Source organism: Squalius cephalus (assembly GCF_949319135.1).
Source record: "Squalius cephalus genome assembly, chromosome: 21".
Lineage (NCBI taxonomy): Eukaryota > Metazoa > Chordata > Actinopteri > Cypriniformes > Leuciscidae > Squalius > Squalius cephalus.
In genome coordinates this window covers 17,390,250-17,413,749 of record NC_137142.1, presented here as the reverse complement: position 1 = coordinate 17,413,749, position 23,500 = coordinate 17,390,250, and the positions used below count along the sequence as shown (strand labels likewise).

The 23,500-nt window shown below is 38.8% G+C and overlaps 2 protein-coding genes across 2 annotated transcripts in view; one reads left to right on the top strand and one right to left on the bottom strand.

Annotated features, from left to right (window-relative positions):
• Window positions 1-23,500, top strand: part of macrod2 (mono-ADP ribosylhydrolase 2) — a 569,941-nt gene that overhangs the window by 96,926 nt on the left and 449,515 nt on the right. The gene's annotated exons all lie outside the window — the stretch shown is intronic.
• Window positions 1,591-14,928, bottom strand: flrt3 (fibronectin leucine rich transmembrane 3). The gene is made up of 3 exons (XM_079856270.1): window positions 14,618-14,928; window positions 8,120-8,849; window positions 1,591-7,082 (listed from the first exon to the last, which is right to left on the bottom strand). The coding sequence occupies exon 3, from the start codon at window positions 7,052-7,054 to the stop codon at window positions 5,105-5,107; it is 1,950 nt and encodes a 649-aa protein (XP_079712396.1). The 5' UTR covers window positions 7,055-7,082; window positions 8,120-8,849; window positions 14,618-14,928; the 3' UTR covers window positions 1,591-5,104.

The following is a 23,500-nucleotide window of genomic DNA, read 5'->3' as shown; positions in this document are numbered from 1 at the left end:
GATGAAAAAAGAGCAGTTGCATTATTTTTCACACAATTCATTGTTTTAAAGAGCCAGGGATCTGTCATTGTCCATGATAACAATGCATGACCTGATCTCTACTTTTCCTTTTCTTAAAAAATAGAGGTCAAAAGTCCAACAAGATGAAAAATGTCCATTAGTTGCTTTACAATGCGGTCAAAAGTTGAAAAGATGAAAAATGTCTACCAATTGTAAAAAAGGGGTGGTCAAAGGTCTAAAAAGATGAAAAATGTGTATCGTTTGCTTAAAAAAGGGCCAGATGTCCAAAAAGATGAAAAATGTTTACTAATTGCTTTTAAAAAAGGGGGTCAAACATCCAGATTGTCCACCAATTTTTCATGTTTGGCTTGTGACCCTTGTTTCACCTGCTTTTATCTGACCTCTGATCAGTCATCGCTTTCTTTGATCACAGCAAAAGAGATGACCGAGCATCATCCAGTTTCTTAGAGTATATTTTTTTAGAGCCTGATATTTTCAAGCTCCACATCATTGTCGAAGTTTTTTTAGACTTTTTTTAAAGATACTTTTGTCTTGTATCTCAAGTGAAGTACCCTATTCAAGGTAGAATTTCAAGTGTGCACCGGCCTCATGGACATCAGACCTGATCAATGGTTTTCCCAGGGCGAATGAGGTCATCTGTAAGCTCCAACAATGTGCTGACAAAGATGCCAGAGGTGAGGTCATTGTGTTAAAAGGGTCACCACAGGTCACCCCCAGTAGCAGCCGCTCAACTCGCCCTCCCCCAACACTTAAGGTTAGTGTTCTGAATAGATCATTTTAACTGGAGAATACAAATTTCTGTTTGCACTCTCATCCATCTGATTTGCTTTCACCATGCAGCACATGATATTAATATTTAAAGCCGTTTTGCTCGTAGCTCAAGCGGTAAAAAAATTCTGATGGTGTTAGGAAACTGGAGATTGATTTACTGCATGCAGAATGTCCATAAAGGGGATGTGTACGCTCAAACACACTCGCACACCTGTGCGTTTTGATAATTAAAACTGCTTGGATCTCATTCCTGCTTGATACTGCTTTATTCTGGCTGACATCTTATCTCCAGAATGAATGATTTGTAAGTTACCGCAGCTGGTGTGAGTATTGAGTAAATATGCAGAAGAGTATTACAAACTTGAATAGAGAATAGAAGATGGAGTAATCTTTTTTTTTTCTGGGATTTAAGGGAGAGAGAAGAAATAATGCTAAATCTGTAATTAGGAGTCGATTGAATGCATTGGATTAGACATGCTGTAATACAGTATTTTGGATATGGATTCAAGTTTAAATGTTCGCTTTTTTTATACCAAACACAGTTTACTTTTTGATGTCTGGATTTTGCATTCTTTTCAAATGCATCCTTGATCAGATAAGATTAATTTTAAATAAAATGGCTCATAAAGAAAAAGCCTTCAGATTTAAAAGGATGTGAGTGAAACTTAAAAACCATCACTCAGCATTTGAAAAATTGCCAATACTGTCAGTCAGGAAACCACATAAACAAATGACAAGGCAAGTTGTGGAACGTCAACAACATTCACATACCCTTACAGTACCATATGCTCACAGAGAGTGTTTACTTTAATTTCTAGCTGATGTGGTATATTTAGTACACAAGCCTGTTGAAGTATACTTAAGGTTTGGATCAGACTTGCTGTTTTTAGAGGCTCCCCTGACCTGTAATTACATCTCAGGGCGTGTGCATTGATGTGTATTCATCTGTGTGCGTTCACACACTCATGGCCCACATATATGTTGTGTTGATGCGTACACGTGCACATGCAAGCCACCTGTGAGATTCCTACTGTGATTTGAGCTATGCCGTCAACCTAATTCTATAGTCATTAGATACATACATTTCCCTCTGTGGTCACGAGGAGCATCAAAATCCAGCACAGCATCTCTCCAACGGCCTCATTTAGCTTCTGTTCTGTACTCACTGATATTTCCCACTTGGGTCAATCAGATAAGTCATATGTGGCTTAACCACACAAAAGAGCACTTGGAGCCCCAAGTAGATGCTGCACTAGTAAGAAGCCTCAGTAGGCTTTAGATCAGTGGTTCCCAAACTTTTTACAGTGGCATTCCCCGAGGCATCTAACATCCTTCTGCGTACCCCATCTCTTCTATTTAGACTGCAGTCACACCTTTTCCATTAAGGGACAGTATTTGCCCTCTTAAAAACTCCCAAAGGGTGTTTTTGTATCCAAAGATAGTTTGAGTCTTAAATCTTGTCTATAGTCTGTGTCTATATTTGTTCTTCATGCTAGTAAGTGCTAAAACCCCATTTTAAAAGGTACCATGAACCAGTGCTTAACAGTGCTAAATGAATAATTGTCAGATCAAAGGCCCTTTCACACCTACCTTGTTTGGTCCGGATTTTCTGACTTTTCAGTTTGATCCAAATCAAAATTACAGGTGTGAAACCTCCCCCGGACCACGGTCCGGACCAAACAGACGAAATTTGGTCAGACTAAAAGAGGTAGTCTCGGTCCGGATCAAACTGATCAAAGGTTTGGTTCGTTTCTAGTATGAAAGCATTTTCTATATGATTCGGACTTTCAGATCATTTACCGGAAGTTCCGGTGGTTCTCGCAGGATTGCTTGTAGTCTTCTCCTCCTTTCCTGCCGGCGACAATAAAATGTTCGCACAACGAGGACGAACATTTGGCGAATTTGAACTAGCCTCGAGTATAGTTGGTGCTGCAGGTAGTAATTCCATAATAATATCAGAATAGTGGCAACGATATGCGTCTGTTCATTCATTCTTGTCAAATTTTCCCGCCGAATTGACAACAGGCTGACGTCAGATGCAGGTCTGTTTACAAACCAATCAATGTCAAGATGCAGCCCACATAGATGATGACAACAGGACGCAAGTATGTCATGTAAAGTTCTTTAGTGCACTCGCATAATTGCAATGTGAAACCAAACCAAAACTTACCGAATGTATAAAATGTATCAAAACATGAACTTTGGTTCGGACCTTGGTGCGGACTTTCAGGTGTGAAAACACTCTAAAAGGCACTGTGACCGACACTTGCCATACAACTTAAATTTTCCCGGGAACATACAATGACGTCACTAAACGCTGATGGCACAACTATAAGATCATCATTCATAGGTTTCTGCATGGCCCTAACATGTATGTAGCTACGTTGAGACCAAATATTATTCTGTTGATCAGTGATATTCTCTCTCACCTTTTGAAGTCATTGCCTTTTCCATTACATCAATTTCTGATTCTGACTGATCTAACTCCTGTTGCTTGTGTCTCACGCTATCCTGATTAGTATTGGTAGTTCCAGCTTCGGGATCTTTTGATCAAACACCATCATCTTTACTCATGGATATGGAAAATTAAGATATGCTTGACTGTCTTTTTGACATTTTGGCAACGTTAACTTATATTTATTAGAATAATTTGTCAGGTATATAGACTCTCTCTAAACTTTATGCTGCTCTCCAAACTTTATGCTTTACTGTGCGCAAAATAATTAGCAGTAAGCTCCAACCAATGAAGAGGGATTTTGAACTTAAGATAGCTGATCAAAAGCTGATGCTGGTCAAAAGCATATTTGCAGAGGGCCAACAGCAAAACATAACCTCCAAATACATCTGCATAAACCTGTGCTCACTCTGTCTCTCACACGCACACACTGTCACCATGTAATGCACTTATTAATGCCGCATCAATCAAAAACAAGTCAGCATTTTGTTTGCATACCCACTTTGTCATCTCATGTACCCCCTGGGGTACTCATACCCCAGTTTAGGCACTACTGCTTTAGATGAAGACTTTTGAGGACCGGAATGGTGTATGCAAAGTTTAGAGGGATTAAAAATAAATGGAAAGCATTCTTTTGGGGAAAAGGAGGCCATCAAGTTGGGGTTTTATCCACTTTTATTTTGCAATATGACCAATATCCTATCATATTCAAGTGTGTATGAAAAAAGTTAAGTCACTGATTTATTTTTTTGAAAAAGCTAAATACAATAAGCATTGGATCAAGGCACATACAAGACTGGCCAAAGGGCATTCAATGCACTTTGGTCTTCAGTTGTAAAGAACAATTTAACTGTGGCAACATAAAAGTGGCTTGAATTAGAAAACAAAAATACAAATAAGAATTATATGAACAAAAAAATAGTTGACACTTTATATTCCAAATAGAAAAGAGCCCAAATGTGTTTCTTGCCATACTTTTTCTGCCCACAATATATTCCTTTTGGAGGGCAACGTTTACATGACGTGGTTAACTGTACTGAGGGATATGGTAAATGCTGTTTCCCTTTGCCGAACAAGTGATATTTAGTTCTGTTCTTGTGTTTTAGCACATCTGCTTTGATTTAACTGCAAAATAACCTCTCATTTGATCGGTGTGCTTCGTTTGCAAAGGATTTAGGATTCTGTGCTGTGTTGCTTCCTCTTCCAGGGCAGAGAGGAAGTAATAGATATCTGCCTCCTAAACGTTGGAGTGATGTAAAGCCTGGCAGCGTTCTGAAACAGGCAACCAGTATTCCTAAAGAAACCCAGAGGTTTCTGTGACACCGGAGTAAGTCAGTCCCCGCCCTCCTTAAAATTAACAAAACACTTGTGTCTTTATTTCCTTTGATCAACTATGCCCTATATTCCCGCAGCCTTGTTTTTTGTTGTATTTTTTTTTTTCACTGACAGCAACATAGCAATAGTTTTGACCTGTGCTTATACTACATGGTTTTCTAATATCTGATTGTTCAACACAGCAATGAAAACCCACTTTCACAGTTGACAAGTCATCATATCTCAGTAGAGCACAACGTTTTTTTAATTGGTCTAAAACCATAAGTAAAGGAAGTACAGTACAAATGACTACAAATATCTAAAATATAGAATTGCAGTTTGTGGCAGCATACACCGACGGTTCAGTGATGGCCTGCAATCGGAACCTTTTTCCTTTTAATAAATCGTCCTTAAATATAAATTATATGGCAAATGTACATAACAATGCTTTCTCAGTCTTTTCAATCCAGTGTTTTGCAAAAGACCAAGCAGCCTCCAAGTCTTTCATTAGCAATAAAATGTCTTTGTAATCCGCGCACACTATCATGAATGAGAGTAGTCTGAATCTGGTATTCCACTGTCTCTGTAGCTTCTGTTATTGATGCTGTTTTCGCTGTGTGGACTCTTGTAAAGACTTAAGCCATTGGGAGGAAAAATTGTGTGTATCACAAACTCCTCCTTTGAAACAGGCATGTGATTTATGGGAATCATTTGAAAAGAGGTCTCTCTAATCTCCAAGATGGAGTTGTCCTTCTTTGTTCCAGCTTCAGCGTAATCGTCCTTCCGCCTGCGCCCTTTGTTGTATGTGCAGTTCCTGGAAAATAAGGAGCCGTTCCTATGGATGTACCAGCACACCAGGGCTAGCATGATGATGGCCAAAAGGGCCACTGCTCCTCCGATGATAGCAGCTAAAGGCAGATTGGAATTTTTATAAGGCTCTTTCTCCTGCTCTCTGTTCAAGGTTGTGGTGGGATTGTATGCTTTCAGGGAGCCAGTTTCTGTCTCTATGCAAACAGGTGTCTCGTCTGACAGGTAAATGTTACTAGTTTCCATGGGAACCATGCATATCCGATAAGAGGATTCGGGTTCCAGAGCTGTGAGCAGGTACTCTGTTCTCTCTCCTTGGACAATGGTCTCAGTTATGGATCCGAATGCAGGACTGTGGCCCAGCTTTAGCCAACTGAGCCTCAGGGCTGTCATGGGCTGAGATACTCTCCAAGATATGTGCACCGTCTCAGCACTACTGGATTTAACACTTATTGTGATGATCTTACGACTGGAAGGCGTTGTGCTACGATAGTTTCTTCCAAGGTCTGGACCCTTAACCACAGGTCTTTTAGTTACGTATGAGGGCCATTGGGGTCGAGAGGGTGGCAAAGTGTTTGAGACTGTGCTAGTTTCAAATGTGGGTGGAATCTCGGTATCCGAGCAGCCAAACAGCTCTGTGGATAAGTCCTTGATGGCCATCCCTTTGACCTTATCGGGACCCTGACACATGAAGCCACGCACATTGACCTTAGATGGAAGAGTGCGCAGCCAATCACGTACCCACTTCATCCTGCAGTTGCAGTACCATGGGTTGTTGCGCAAGAGCAGCTGGGTAAGGTTATCCAGGTCGTCAAATACACCCATGGGCAGACTGCTCAAGTTGTTGCCTGACAGATCCAAGCGGTACAGCTGTCGCAGAAAAGCAAAGGCACCTGCTGGTACGTGATTGATGTGGTTGTCTTGAAGATTTAGCTTCTCCAGGCTTGTGCCAGGCAGGTTGGAGGGTGGGGATGTCAGGGAGTTTCGTACCAATGAGAGCTCGGTCAGATTAACTAAGTTCATCAATGCCATCTCCCCAATGCCCCTGTTGTTCAATAGGTTGCCATCCAAAACTAGTCGCTTCAGGTTTATAAGATCCTGCAAGGATACCTCTGATATGGATGAGATGCGGTTGTCGTCGAAGCGAAGCTCCTCAATAGTCATTGGCAGACCGGAAGGTATGGTGCTGAGGTGGTTACGGGACAGGAAAAGCAGCCTCAAATGGTTGCTGTCCCGGAACGCACCCTCTTCAATGCTGACGGCTGACACGGAATTGTCATCGAGGTGTAATTCCTCAATAATGGGAATCTGTGCCAGGGAGGCATGGGTGATAGTCCGTATATTGTTCTCCTGCAAATGAAGTTCCTTGACATTCAGCGGCAGGTTGGTGGGGAACTCATCAAGATTGTTGCAGTACAGATAGATCTTTTCAACATTGTTTAGCCGTTGTAGATCCGTAGGGATCCCTGCACTTTTGATGCGGTTGTTCTGAAGAAAAAGTACTGTAGCGTCCTCTGGGATGCCCGAAGGGATGGAAGTCAAATCCCGATCATTGCAATATATGAAAGTCCCATCGCAACGGCACTGCGAGGGACAGGAGGCTGAGGTCACCAATGGATTGGCCAGGCCAAGCAAAAGCCCAGCTCTGATGAAGACGACGAAGAAGGACTTGTAATTGCTTGCCATTGCTAATGTCCTCTTTGTGGTTGTTGCCCTTGGAGAAAGAAAAAAAAAAAAGAAGAGAAAAAATCAAATCCATGCAGTCTGAAGAAAAGGCAATGTCCTGCTCTAATTGCTGTTTTATGTACAGTGCCTGCAGCGCCTCTTTCATTGTAAAGATTCAATTTAAGAAAAATAATACTATATTTCTGCTGTTGAATTAATGAAAAGAGGCTATTAACATTTCCAATGACATGAACAAATGAAAAAAACATGGTAGCGAAACATGCCTTGGGTGTTTATCTTGATTGAAATAATTTGTATCTAAAAAAAACCCCAAAGTACTGAAAAAAGAAAGAGGGATTAGAGTGGAAAAATAAGAGGAAAAGGAGAGGTTTAGAAGCAAGTCTAATTTGAGTGGAAGGATATTCCCAATCAGCTGTGCATGTAGATAACAAATCCTTAAACCTGCTAGCTTTCCTTGAATGAGATGCCTGTGTGTGAGAGGTTTTATCTTTTGCTGTGTGTAATGTAATCTCTGGCTCTTGTTGTTTTACACATTTCTGCTGTTAGCCAGTGCATTTCAAGACTGCATTTCATTGCTGAAAACTGGTGGTTGAACAAAGTCAGGCCTTGTTGATTAAACATTGTAAAATCATCTTGTCTGTTTTTATCCTCTTTTTTTTGTGTGCAAGATTTTTGTTCCCTGTAGGACATTTCAGAGAATCATAGTTTGCAAAAGGTGTAAGGCTCGTAACTTGGAAGAAAATGAAAAGTGAATTATTTCAACCATTGTTATATAAGATAATATATAATGTTTTTACATTGTTTATATATTATATATAAATATTATGTTGTTTTGTTACATATAATATTTATACATTATATATTACATATTTTATTTTTCTGTATTTATAGTTTTTATATACTATGTAATTTTATTATATTATTTCCATTGGCAATTAATGTGTGAACTTTTTTAATAATCTTTTTTGATTTATTACTTTCATTTCACATTTTCCTCATTACCTCTGTTTGTGCACATGTATTTTAGAAGAAAAGGCACAGCAAGAACATCCATATTTGTCATACCTGATTTAGAAATGCCAGTTAATCCTCTGCTGCCACCCCAAATCCAATGAGGCTTTAAACCTTCCTTTCTATTCTTTCCGGAGATGTTTGTCCGTCTTGTCAAAGGGGTCTCTTTGGTTATATCCTGACCAGGCTGGTATTTGCTGAACTGATCCTTGTTTGTACCGCTGACCTCCTTTCTTGTATTGCAGCGTCCAGAGTTCATGCAATCAAAGGCTTTGCCATGGTAGATAAACCTATAAAGCAAGCAGCTCCACTTCCAGACAGACCTCAGGCAGGCTTTTCCTGCACAGGCATGCAATTTCAGTAATTTTTAATTACAAAAAAAGACTAAAACAAACAAAAAAAAAAGGAAATAAAAAAGAGAGCAGAATCCTTTTATTTTAAGTTGTGGTTCCTAATCAGACCCTTTTGTCTGTAACAGAGAGTCCTCTTTGAGAAGTGAACTGCTCCTGTCTCTCCCAAAGCAGACTGGTCATGGCCTTAAGACCTCTGTCCGTCTGCAGTACGCTGGGCTCAAATCCAGGGTGGTTCGGTTCTGAAGTCAGGCTCCAAAGTCAGCCCCGAATTCTGTAGTCGCACTCCCGGCAGGAGCATGAATAAAGTATCCAGCCTCGTGGCTCGAAAGCAGAATCTCCTGTGCTGCTGTAGCACTCTGGCTCCCTGGCTCTTGTTTCACAAACCTGTGCCTGACGTGCAGACACCCACTCCCTCTCACATGCTGAACTTCCTACCAACAAGGATAGAGAGAAAAGAAAATGTCAATAAGAGCAGATTCTTTGGTTATAGACAGCATGTGACATCTGAATACGTCATGACACCGGAAAAGGAACGTGGCCTCGTTGAGAATGAGTTATTGACTTTGTGTAATATGCTGTTAGGCAGCGTTTATTTAATTCTGAGATGATAGTGCCAAGGCTGAGATTGAGTCAGACAGCGATGCAGCCAGCTGCAATTGGCCACTGTCCTTCAAACAGAGCAGTTTCACATTGCCATCGACAATACATTGACGTAAACCTATAGCTTTCTAGCTTGTGTTTTCAAAGTTTAGACCTTACATAAAACGTACACCACAATGGATTGGATTTTTATGGATTGTTATGGCATGTAGATCGCTTCACTGCATTTGAGACTTATCAGATTGAAGTGAGGGAAAAATAAGAGGAGTGTGTGGTTGAGATGAGAATTTGAAAGTCCCTTAAGCTTATTGGGTTTCTGTATATCAGGGGATTTTTTTTGCCTCTGGGTAAATGACCACAGAGAAAAGCCCCTGGGCTGCAGTCCTTTGATAGTGGACACTGTTTGTGAAACCTGGATTAGTGGAGATATTGTGTGGATTTTTATAAAAACCTTTCTTTTTCCTTGCCTTAAGCCTGTGCTGCCAGGATAACCATGTGCGTTGTTCTGTGTGCCACTAACCCTAACATCCCCCCTCTAGTGTTCTCTATGGTGATGGCTGAAAAGAATTCCTTTGCATAAGAAAAGCGACCACGGTTTGCGCCGTGCTACAATGGCCAAAGACCGCTCCCTCCTGCCTGGCAACGTTCTCCACTGAGCTGAGCTTTCAAAGTGGCTGAAGACGCTCTGGAAGGAGAAGGTGAAGGGAAAAAGAGTCATGGTGAAGCATATTGCTGCTGAGGTGTCGAGCAGCCACCAAAGGTCCCTTGGGCTGCCCCGACAGCACCTGAACACAACGCCCTCGCACTGCTCAAAAATGTACATGTAAGATGAACAAGTTTTATGTCTTGCAGACTCATGAATACCCAAATGGGCTCTTCATGCAAGTCACCTCCGGTGGCCCTAAAGAGATGTCCGTGCTGCACCTTCCATACTGTAATTTCCCACGGTACACCTTTCCTGTAACAGACTGACAATATACATTTCTCCAACTGACAGCCATCACCATGGTTTGTGCCCTTGCCTGAAACCCTTCTGCTGACCTGTGGATGGTAACCTTTCTGTAAAACATGCTGGGGTATGTCAGGCAACTTTAAAACAGTTGTAGGGAGTGACAAGGAGAGATTAGGGAATTTGAAGGCCCTGTTACTTGTTAACAGGTCTCACCAACAAGGTCTAATAGTACATCCCATCCTTCTGTTGAGCCTAAGTGCTCCATGTGCCTACTATTGTATTAGTAGATTAACGAGGGCTTGGAAACAGCAGCTGTGACTCTTCTTTAAGGGCAGGTGATATTTGACGGTGAGCTTTCAGTATGCTGACAGAGACTAAGTTGCTTTCTTTTTGTTGAATGCTGAAACATTTGCTTCATGATTGTCAGATTTATTGAAGAGTAAAATAAGTACTTGCAGGAATGGTGAATAGTTGGTTAAAGATCGGCATGCAATTTTTCAACTGTTCTGAGAAAATGTTGTATTGATTTGGAGAATTATGTGTGTAAAGTAGCTTGCCATTTTTCTAAAAGTCTGACAAATAACAGACTGTGAAATTATGTGGAGATGGAATTGCTCTTTTTATGTACTGTACCCAATGTAAATCACTTCCTGGCACAGGAGCGGGCAAAAGGAAGTTGGCGAAACAAGCCCCATTGGGTTTTTTTTTCTGCCAAAATACTTCCCTGAAAATTGAAGGGTTCACTCACAGGTGGCTGTTTATTTTGTGATATTTCAGCTGAGATCTTACTCAGGAGTCATTGATAAAAAGCACAGGTGTTTTGGGAAATATATGTGGGCCAGTATTATGTTATGGTCGTAAAGGTCAAACAGAAAAGAAGGGAGGGCATCTACTTTTTACACTTCACCTAAGCTTGTCATGCCAGCTGTCTCAATGGGTCATGCAAACCTTGATCTAGCTGGATGATTGGCTGCATTATCATTTCTTTCTTTTTTTCCCCTGGCTTCTCAGATTTCACTGAAGTGGCAGTGGTCCATTGTTCATTTCAAGTTAAGCATAAGGGCCCCGGCCTTCGCTTTTCTGCTTTACTGAACTTCTTTCACTTAGAATTATTAGCTTTTTCACATTTGGTTAATTCTTCCAGCCCCTATCCCACCCACTGCTCATAGCCAGAGAAGAAAGGCCACTGAATGTGATGGGCACCTCTCACTATCGTTCTAATAGGCCACATTTTCCGTTAGAAGATCGTTCTAATGGCTAGGCCTGCTTCTGCTCCATTGCTCTGCTCGAAGTTATGTTCAATCAAGCATCCTGGTTAAAATGGTCACAGCCAAATACCTTTTGCTCGTTTAGTGTCTTGAGTTTAGAACACTAGGGTTGAGGCACTGAGAAATGGGTAAACAAAAGCAAAAAAACAAAAAAACAAAAGTATTTAAATGTGATTATGCAACATTGAAGTGCAGAGAATTTTTGTTTTGGAAAATTGTTCAGGAATATTGAATAATTTTAATATGAAAAGTGGAATATCAAATACAAATATTATTTTATATTATTATAAAAATGCTTTTGATTATATGTGAATTTTTCTGCATTTTTAGAGAAATTAGGCTAAACCTTTAGATGGTAAACATTGTATTATGCATCATTTTTAAATTGAGAATTGATGTTTTCTATTAGTTTCCAAAAATGCTGTCACATTTGATCACTACCCATGCAAGAACAGAGGCGTTTAGGCTGAAATTAAATTTGCACTACAGTCTTTATTGGAAGGTCCTGGGCTATGATTATGAAAAACAGCTCTCTTGTGTTCAATAGATAATAGATTCTAAACCCCAGGCAGGATTTGAACTAAATGCCTCTCTTTGTCATGTATCTTATGTCCATGAAGCTATATCATGCCTCTCTGAGCCTAGTGGGCTGAGAGATGAAACATTTCTGCCTACATATTTGGAATCGAGAAGAACGGTTTGGGCACGGCTTTACCGTTAATTTAAGAGCAGGCTATTGTGTTAGTGGCTCCCCTCTGTGTGTGGTTTTGGGGCAGATGATCCGCAGGTTTGTCCCTGGCTGGCGTTCAGGCAGTGAGAGTGGATTCTAGGGGAGACAGGGGGTCTTTTTCTTTTGTACTGCACTGAAAAGAGAGTGGTCTGTGGCAGCTGCACTGTTTTCCCCACTTGGGGGTGGTAAGTGCTTCTGTATCAGGCCTGTGCATGCAGATACACACAGACAGTTGGAGGCTGAACTGGCGCTTTAATTACCACACATGTACCCCCTGCCAGGGTACAGGGGGCAGCAGTTGCTGGACAAGGGCAAAAAGGGATGGGTTGATTTACTGCACACCTTTTTTGTTTCCACTCCAAAGGGGGTAAATTGTATCCGTAATAAAGCTAAAATTCAGTCCTAGTTTTCTGTTTGTTACATAATTTGTCCTCAGAAAAGTATATTTCCACTTAAGCATTACAAATAAGTTATTTTTTAAAAATGCTTCAGAAAATTAACTTCTAGGCTTGTTTTTACAAGGTACATTTATAGAATGGCCTCACTGAGGTCAGAGGTTGGCTGCCGACATGAGGAGAATTCTACTAGATGATTTGTTTTCGTCGTCTGCACAAAAGGGTGACAGACTTTTTTCTGAAGGCCTGAAAGACATGACCATTTCATGTTGACTCTGAGTGAATGCCACGGACCACTGGGTTTAGCCTCCGGCATTCATGGCTTGAAACAAAGAGTGCTATCTGCCTGGCTGCTGGTAAACATACACTGGATGCTTATATTTTAGTATTAAAATCTAGAAAGTTGGTTAATTTACATTGCTGTTTATTAGTATCTTAAAGGAGACTGGTATTTACGTCTTTTAAAGCTTGGAGGTGTGGTATTTGTGAATCACTGATAAAATTGTTTATGCAAGCGAAAAAGACTGCCACAGAGTGCTTTGACACGTCCAACAAAGAACAATGGGTTAGTTAATTTTATCACCCTCCTTACATAGTCAAAACAGACCATTTGTGGTTCTCTGCTATTATCGTGCTAAGAAACTAACCTTTCTGAATACACATTAGTGCATAGTAGGCTATGTCTTATCACAGATGAAGCTCAAAGCTAGGGAAAACAACTTGCACTTAAAAGTAGGCATTTAGGGATTCATAGTACATTTTCTTGCAAACTTGTCCAATGTGAATCGTCTACTATAGCCTAGTAGTCTTATAAACTGATTTAATCAGCTCTGACTGAAGGCTTTGGCTCTTATCGTCATCTCATAGTCCCTCTCTCTGTATCTGCACAAAACTATTATTTCAATCTTGACTTTTTCTGCCTAACAGATATGAAAGCTTATCTATCAGATAACTTGGAAGTCTACTTAAAAGAAGGGAAATTCGTTTGATGGGAAAATCCTGAAGCAGCTGACAGCCTCAGATCGCTTTACTGCGCCAGCGCCACACACTCACTCTCTTACTGAAATGCACAGGGCGCAAATTTATTGCGCTCCAATCTCAGTCTTTTGAGTTTTCGTTAGTATTCCAAATTAGAACGCGACCCTCATAATCAACGAAGCTGTCTGCGCTGCAAGCGGCTTCTATAATGGGAGAGTTCTAGTTTTGCCGCGTCGCGCGCAGTGTAGGCTACTGGAGTGTCACGCGCCGCATCCCCGATTCGCCCATTCTTTATTCCAATCACTCTCACATCACGCTCTTAGAGCACAGGTTAGCCATTATTAATATATATTTTCTCATTTGTAATCGACGTATGGTCGTTTCAGTAGCGATAAGCCTCTAACACAAGAACAGATTTGAGACGAAACGCGTGAAGTTTAAACGTTCCTGTTGACTGCAGCCGGTAAAAATACAATATGCATTGCGTTTTTTTCTAAACGATGTTTTAAAGATCTTTATAGCAGGTTAACTGATATAGAGTGCTGATGGTGAGAATACAATTTAAGTTGTACGTCCTTAGTGCGTTTATTCGCGGCAGCGGAATGGAGACTTAAAGGGATAGTTCACCCACAAATGAAAATGAAAATTCGTTCGTTTTCTCGCTTCCAAGTTGTTCCAAACCTATATGACTTAACAAAATCCTTTGTAAAATGTGGTGTTAAACAGAATGACAGCCTCATTCACATTCATTATATGGAAAAAAGATGCATTGAAAGTGAATGGTGACTGAGCCTTTACATTTCTCTTTTACATGTCGTTTTGTGTTCAAGGTAAGAAAGTCATAGAGATTTGAAACAACATAAAGGTTATTAAATTATGCCATTATTTAAAAAAAAAACTAACTATTGTTTTAAAATTGTTTTGGAGATGCACGTTGAATCCTAAATGGCAAATGGAGGGCTATAGCCTACTGCTGAATTTCATGACTACTGTACTTGTGATTTTAAATTGCTATTGCACCCCCCTCAAATCTCTAAGGGTCTGCCTGCAATTTAAATAAAACACAATAAAACCCATTTTTCCTCATCGCAAACAAATGACTGGATCTTAAAGTTTAGAAGTGAAGTCTACAATGTGAAGGTTTGTGAGACTGCAGATGCAAATTTTCTCTATGCGTGTTGAAGGTATTTGATAACCTCAGGGTGATGAAAAACATAAGGGAAAGGGTTAAAACAGCCCAAAAATAAGGGGGAAACACATGACAAAATACACTTACCTGACAAAGCAATAATTCAAAAAGGAAAATCAAAAAGAATATCCTCAAAGAATAAAGTCAGTCCGTAGGATAAATCCAATACGATGGAAGATTTCAATCCCAAAAACGAGCCCAGTGTCAGAAAGGCTCAGTAGCAGCAATGGTGCGAATAGCTGGGTGTGTTTTTATTTCCACACACACTTGTTCACATACACACACACTCACACACACACACACTCCTTTGGCTCAGAGAGAGAGAGACAAGATAGAGAAGTTGGCAGAGCTGGTCAGCTGCCTGGAGCTCACTACAAGTGTGAGGTTGCATCTGCCTCCAGCTCTGCTTCAACACAGCACTGATGTCATCTGGGGGCGGAGCTTGTCTCTCTCTCTCTCTCTCTCTCTCTCTCTCTCTCTCTCTCTCTCTCTCTCTCTCTCTCTCTCTCTCTCTCTCTCCTTCCAGCTTCCATCATGCTGTACTTACTGTGGACGCTAGGGGGAGCAGGAGAAAGAAAGATGAGTATTGAGCAGCCTTGAATAGGCAGCTTGAGTGGGCATTTCATGTGTTTGTGTTGAAGGCATTATTTAGATGAGCTTTCTGTGTGTGTGTCTAAGAATTAAGTAATGGAGTTTATATGTTAGAGATGCTGAGAAGAGGCAAAGCAATTGATCAGCCCTGGTATGCATTATTTAAATAGGAGCAAAGAGCTTTCTTTATTTTAGTAGTGTGTGTGTGTGTGTCTGATAGAGAGTGTGCTGTTAGTGCCATCTAAGTTTCACAGCACATTATGATTTTTTAAGCTCTGAAGTCAGGCGTTATGTTCAGCCTCATTATGCTTATTAAGTATTAAAGTGGCTCCAAATGGTGAATTTGCTCCCTCATAAACTAGTTGCACACACTGTGTGTGTGTGTGTGTGTGTGTCATCATCTCCGAAGGGCTTTTGAAGACTTTGTATACAGTCGGGTCTGTTCCTGACCTGAGCAGACCACTTTGGATGAGTGGTTATTGTGTTGTGCCTGAACTCTTTGCACACTCAAAAAAAAAATTCATTGGATGAACATGATTTTATCATGCCACCTATATTCCATCTAAACAAACCAAGTTAAGTCAACCAACCTTTATCATATTATTTGAACACAAAATAGATGTGTTGGTTAAACATGATATTAACATTTCCATTAAACTCATTTTAATCTTTTTTGAGTTACATGTTCATTCTTAGTTAATTTAGTGAGATTACTTTGAGTGTACAAAAAAAACACAGAAAACATGCAAACAATTTAAATTTTTTTTTTTTTTTAATTGGGCTTTAACATGCACCAGTTAAGTCTGAACTGCTTTCTTCACTTTAAGTATCCCATTCATCTGAGTGTTTGTAACATGATATATAAGAAACATTTAGCTAACAAAATCTTGGCTCTTGAGAAAACTGATCCCCAAGCAACGCTTGCAGGACTTTAACGCCCCTTTTTTCTTAACACTTCTAAAAATTAAGCAATTTTAACACTTTCCTTTTTGGGAATTTGTAAGGTAAACCATGGCCTGATACAGAAAAATGTTACATTTGAAAATAAACATGAATTTAACAAACAATTGTGAGTAACAATTTGAGCTGTAAAATAATAATAAAAAAAGATTGTCTGATGAAATACTGGTGTATATATAAAACATAAAAATAAATAAATACATACCTTAAAAAAATAAAAACCTTACAGCAGCTTGCTGTGATGAAATCACATGAAAATTATTTTGATAATTCTAAATTACCAGTGTAGCTTATGTTCCTTCACATCTTAAAAATTAAGCCATTTTAATAATACCCATTTTGGGAATTTGTAAGTGTAAACCTTGGCCTTGACACACACACACAAAAAAAGTAAAATTTGAACAAACATGAATTTATAGCAAGTGTGTAACAACTGCTCCAGTCAGTTGTCCCTTTGGTAAAACACTGTTGTAGTCTCAGTCCATCTTTTTCAAGCTCACTTACTCCAAAAGCTTGTTTTTGAGGAACTGTGCCTTGGATGATAACATCTGTCCATTTAGATTTAGAAAGATCTTCTGCAAGACTTCAAAAGTGCATTTGAGCTCTGGTGGGTAACTCAGGTTCAAACAGTATATCAGTCCAAATAACAGAGCACAAGCCTGACTATTCAAGTCACTGAGCACTTCCACACCTTCAAGGACACCAATGTCTGCTGGGTCATCGTTAGGCAGCGCTCCCTCCTTCAGTATGACATACACTCCTATCACAGTTTGCTCCATGGTACTTTGTGACTCAAATTCTGAATCCTGTGGGATAAGAGCACAAGCAAAAATTAGCTCAAATATTTATTACAAGAAATGCACACTTAAACACTCACTGGCCACTTTATTAGGTAAACCTGTAAAGTAAACTTCAATCCAATACAGGAGCTCTGCTGTGAATCCTACATTTACAAGGTTATAATTATTCAGTTTTTAAGATGAAACTGTCAGAAAGGTGATAATTCTACTGTTTATTATTGAGGTCACAGTGGGTGCTGGAGTATAATGTGGTGCATTATATTATAAGATTGTAATAATTTATTTGGCCACCATATTTAAAATAAATTAGGTGGCTAAAACATTAGAACCACTTTGGAATATAATGCACTGCAATAAAACAAAAGCATACATGTACAGTTTTTGATGCCATTTTTTTAAAATGCAAATTAGGCCCCTTGAGAGCTCAACCGATTTGAATAAAAAAATATTTGTTTTCGTGCATCAACCAATTCACATAAGAACTGTGTACCATCAGTTTCCTATAAATAAACAATTTGTCCAGCTCAGTTATTTGACAAAGTGTTCTCTCAAGTCACATGTTTGTTGTAGCAAATAGGGGAAAACACGGCCCAAGTACAGATTCAATGGGCTTTTAAAACTGTATTTTCTTATCAACTCACCAAATATGCCTTCACTAGTTTTTCAGGGTCTTCATTCAAGTAGGTGCACAGAGACTTGATGACACAGGCTCTTCGGGTATGTATAGTGTCATTCTGTGGGGTGGGGACAAGATTAACTCAAACTTCAGTGGCGGCACAGCTTAAGAGTACTCTTTGGGAAGAAAATGCATTGAGAATGACTATTAAATATACACAATTTAAATATACACAAACATAATGATTGTCGTTTCCAAAACAATGGTGTAGTTTATAATGCTTAAGCAATTTGTACCTACAACTCTCCTTTGTAACACACTGCCTGCACTGCCACATAAACGTCACTGAAAGAGAAAGAAAAGGAAAGGTCAGTAATCAAGGATAGTTAGTTATACATTATATGTGAGTGTTAAGAAAAACTACTTACATGTAATTAAGGTGAGGTTCACACCAGAAGAGCATGGGGACAGCTTTATATTGTGATGTATTTCATCTTTTGTATGAAGAAAAGAATAATTTTCGCTGTAAAAAAAGTAAAGAAAAAAAGTGTATAAGACTGACTTCAAAAAATGGGCCAAAGAAAATACCACTACTGGCTGCTGTTACTAAATATAAAGTGTTACTTATATTAATAAGTATATTCCATAAATAAAACATGTATACCTATTCAATCATAACTTTAACTGCCATTTATTAGGACACTTCAAATATGGTCGACTGCATCATAGATTTTACTTGACAATTTTTGCACACTGTAATCAATAAGCTGGGTAGCATTAAGTAACATGTTTGAAAAGACAGAAATGGCTAGATACATAACGTTTAAATTAATATTTTGCTGATATACATACATGAAGGCCAGGCCAACATAAAAATGGCACATTACGCTAACGTTAACGTTACGTTACATTAACTTACAAACAGAAAAAAAACGGGAAAAAAACGGGTGTATGATGTTTTCGACTCTGACGTCTGCATTCAATTTATCTCCTGTTTTACCCTCCCATTGTTGGGGTAGAGTTATATTTGCTGAAAATCAGCGAAAAAATTGCTAGAGTTGCCATATTCCCCTTTAACGTTAAGGTGAAACTCGTATCGACAAAGACACAGAATTGAACCAACACATGTGCTTCAAGTCTGGGAAAATAAGCCTGCTTAGAAACATCGCAACAGTGTCTAATAACTTAGTTTTATCCCACAGTAATAATTACAAATAGGTACATATATCAGGTACTTACCCTCAATATCAAGGAGGATGCAGAACGATTAGACCGCTCACAAAACGTCAGGAATTTCAGCCTTCTCCACAGTACATTTGAGCCCGGCCGCGTGTCCCCGAACTTCCCGCCGCAGTACTGAGCATGCGCAGTGTGACTCACCAGAGAGAATTGTTGATATGAAGCGCCTCAATCTCATTGAATCAACAAGTGCAGATCTAATTCATTCAATTATTTCTTAATTTAGTTCCAACTAACAAGAATGAATCATTTAACACAAGTAAACTCGTTATATTCTTATTAATCAGACATATTTTTATTTAGCAAATCAAGCAAGTGGCTAGTTGAGTTTTTTGAGTGCAAGCAGGTTCTTCTACCCTTATTGTTAAGGGTAAAGTTCACCCAAAAATGTAGCCATTATTTGCTAACCCTCATGTCGTAGTAAACTTTTTATTAGGCAATTTTTGGCCAGTCTTTTTTCATATAATGGAATTGAATGAGGATTGGGGTTGTCAAGCTACAAAATAGCAAAAAAAAAAAAGTAATATAAATATAAGGTGGTCCATTCTCCACACCATGGTGCATTTCTGTCATTCAGTTGCCATTATAATGAAAAGAGAGGCCAGTAAATTCTTTAAAATAAATCAATAATTGGATTTGGAATGACATTATAGTAAGTGATAATGAAATTAATTTTTAGATGAACTATCACCTTCATGGATGGCTTTTTTTATTTTTATTTGAAAACTGATTATATACTTCTACTCTTCTGACCTTTTTTATTGCTCAAATTATTATAACTTTTTAATCAACTGCATGGAATTCTTCCAGCATGCTTTACTTGCTTGTGTGATGATCTTTTACATATTTGTTTTTCTAATAAAGGAACTGATATACCTCACAGAGTTCGGGTCTGTCTGTGATTAAATGCTGGTTGACCTGCTTTCACTATTGTGTGACATGACTGTTGACTAGACTGCTAAGGTTTTGTCCCTTTCCCAAGAACTTTCCTGATTGTGTGTGTGTATATACTTATGTAATTACTAAAAATAAATATAAAAAGAATACAAATATTTTTAATAATCTACCATATCAATACGTATTGATATGTTATATTATTCAAATGATCTTTTACATTTATTTTTAATGATTACATATATTCAATTATTAATGAAATGTAATTATTAACATAGTATATATCAATACATTGTTATATTGCACTGCCAAACCATGTCTTGTTGTATAGCTTTACTTGTAAGTATTCATTGGAAGATTAAGCATCTGAATAATGTCCTATCCACCCTGTGCTTTTACAGCAGGTCTAGGTGTCGTGATTTAGGGTCAGAGGTGAAGAAGCAGGGCACAGTCGTAGGTGACAAGAGGTCAGTGCAGGGCATCATGGGCAGAGGCCCGTCTGTCCCCCTGCCTCGGGATGGATCACGACTCCGGCCTCTGCAACGACCCTTCCGGCGCTTTTCTCTCCTAAATCTGACTAGGCTTTGTCTGTCATCGGCCCTTGATTGACTCTTAGACGTACAAAGGGCCCCAGTGGAGGGCCCCAAGAGGGTCCGATTACCACTATTTCAATACAGTTGGGGGAGTCTATGGTTGGGGTCATCTGTTGTTTGGAAGGATGAGTGTTCCTCATCTTTCCAAAAGATGCCATTTATTTTATCTCCTCCATCTCAATGTGTTTTGACAACAGACATGACTTTGATGGAGCTCAAGCCCTTCTCCTCCTGCTGCCCTCCTCTCGTTCGTTGTAGTTAGGGGATGGAGACGAGCATAGCTAAGTTTATTAAAGGACTTGATGCGGTTAAGTGCTAACGAGCATTTTTTTTTTTTTTATCTCAGGCTTTATGCTTGAAGAATGTCTGACCTCTGCTTTCAGGGATGTTCACGGTACATTCTTTTTGTGACTGGCAATAAGTCGCATTAAATCTGGCTTTTATTCACTGACGCGTGTTTCTTTTATGGCACTCTTCACTTGAATGGAATTTATAGCAAGCGTGTGTGTCAAAATCAAAGCCATACCTAAAGTCGCTCTTTTCAAAGACTTGTTGAAGGGTTTGTCATTCTGATCTTTACACCTCAAGTGTATATTTCATCCCCCTGGCCCATTCTCAAACAAACAATCCTGAGCTCAGCGCTGTGCTGTCCAGCTCCAGGAGATTTGTGGCGTATTTTTCTAGTGTCTCCTGCAACTCCACTTACACACATACTCCTGTTTACCTAGATTGAGGAAATACCATAGACTTCATTTGTTTTTAATAAGCTAATTATCATTACTACAGACAAACCCGACCATATAACTAAGGAATGTTGAACACAATTGTTCAAGATTAATTGAAAGACATAATTTTTAACATTTAATAGGCTTTAAGATAAATAAATAACTTTAAATTTAAGTGAACTTATAACAATCTTCATGTAAACCCATTATAATAAATGTCACATTTAACTGTGCCTTTAATATAGTAGGTCTCAACACTAAGGATTTTTCCCCCACAAAAAAAGTTATTGTTTTCATTGTTTTTGACGCTTGTAACCTTTTATTTTAATAAATAAGGTTATGACACCAGTATTTTACTTACCAGTGAAAGTTCACAATTCTCGATTGCAAATTTTATACCACAACAAAAACTATTAGCCTAATTAACATAAAGTTCAAAATTTTTAAAGACAAGTAAACAGTCATTAATAAAATAGGAATTAGAAGAATAAGAAGAGGATAGCACAAATAAATACAATAGATACTGTATATCAATACATGAAATCCAAATGTTTACATTTGCAAGACTTTTGAAAAATTGATACAAGATGTTCAACCAAATGTAAATGTCAATGCAGAACTGACCTGTAATGTATTTTTGGACCACACGGAGATCTTTCTTTTAGATTTAGATAACGTTTGGGGTTATTTTTTCATTTATTTATTATTATTGTTATTATTATTATTATTATTATTTATTTTTCGCACGCAAATACATAGTTGCAGGGCTTTCTACTGTAAATTTTGAACTCATGCCCAGTTAAAGGCAACTTGGAAAAGCTTGTGCCAAATATCTGCTTTGTGTCTTATTTTTGCTATATCCTTCTGGTTCATTTCCATAATCATTCACCACGGGCAATTAGCAGTGATCTCTGTGCTGCTGACTTCTCATCCTCCCTGCGACTTCAGGAGAGACCTCCGCAATATGGCAGAATGTGAATTGCAGGATGGGGTCTTCATCTACAAAGTGTTCATGCTCATGGCAGCATGATAGAGTGGAGATGAATTATTTCCTGCCCTTTTCTGTTCTGTATGACCAGTCCAACAACCCCATTCTGAGATGGGACGTCGCTTTACATGACAAGTCATACTGTCTCCTCCTAACATCTTACGCTTTCTTTCTTTTCTTTTTTTTCAAATGCAGATCCCAGATGTTTAGCATTAACTTCCTTGGTCTCTAGAGACTAGGAATCTCCTAAACAGCAAAAACAATCTCACCAGGCCGACTTCCTGCTGTTCAAACTCGAACCAAAGGTCTGAGTCAGCGGTCAGCACTCTTGTGTATTTGTGAGGAATGAGCAAATCCTCACAAATAGCCCTCTGGGTTGTCTTCTCCGCTTTCCCCTTTGTGTCTGTCGCTTGTTTTTTCAAGGACCTTCTTGTGTTGGCCGCAGGGATGGGGGTGGGTTTGGGTTGACTTGTCAACTGTGTGGAACTTCTGGACCCCCCAGTGGTAAATGAGCTTCAAAACAATGGTCTCTGATCAGATTAGATAGCCCACCCCTTTAACCACTCCCCAGCCCAAACTACTCCGTTAGGCCTATCAGTATTGCAAGAGATAAAAGATGCCATCAGCACACAATGAATCTACAGTCTCGCGACTCCAGCACTCTAATGTAGCTCACTCAAGCACCTCGCTCTCTTCCTTTCCAACAGTTTACTGTTCCAGCCCTAAATATGTAATTAGCCAAATAGCAATCTTCTCACTCCTTTTCAAATATAGAAGCCTCCCGTCTTCACAGTAGGAATTTAACTGTGCAAATAAGTCTCTTGAGGACTTTCTCTTTTGTTTGAAACATTCATTTTCAAAAAGTTTCCAATAGGCCAGCAGCAAACAACTATTTTTGGTAATCGAATAATCTGTTCATTATTTCTTCAATTAACAATTAAGTGCATGTTTCTCATTGAGGCCAATACTTTACATTACATTACATTACATTACATTACATTACATTATATGTATGTTCTATTTATATAAGTTATACAAGTTATTAATATAAAATTTTATACTTAGCCTCCAAATGAATATAGAAACAACTTAAAGACAGTAGGTTTTAAATACTTGTTTAATGGCATTTTTGAAGGCCAGAATCACTGATACTAATACTGTATCAATGTTTTTTCGAAACATTAAATATAGCCATTACAGTGTAGTTGAAAGCTATCAGTTTTTTAACATTTACTAGGCTTCAAAAAATATAAAAACTTTTTATTTAGGTGAAATTAAAACAAACCCCACATAAACATATAATAAATGTCATATTTACCTGTGGCCTTCTTGTCTAACAGGTTGGAAATATACTGAAATTGTATAAAGTTATCACAGTCTGCACTGCCTAAATTATAAATAATATTATAGATGAATCCTTATTAAAGCTACAATTTGGTCTTTGATTAACTTTACTGACAGATAGAATTAGTGGCTGCTGTCACTTTAAGATCTACCACTGCTGCACATGACGCAGATCTCACACGCGTCTCATTTTCTCACAACACTTTACGTTCATTTTTTT

Coding starts and splice junctions, on each gene's coding strand:
- flrt3 (XM_079856270.1), bottom strand. CDS start 7,054: ATGGCAAGCAATTACAAGTCCTTCTTCGTCGTCTTCATCAGAGCTGGG.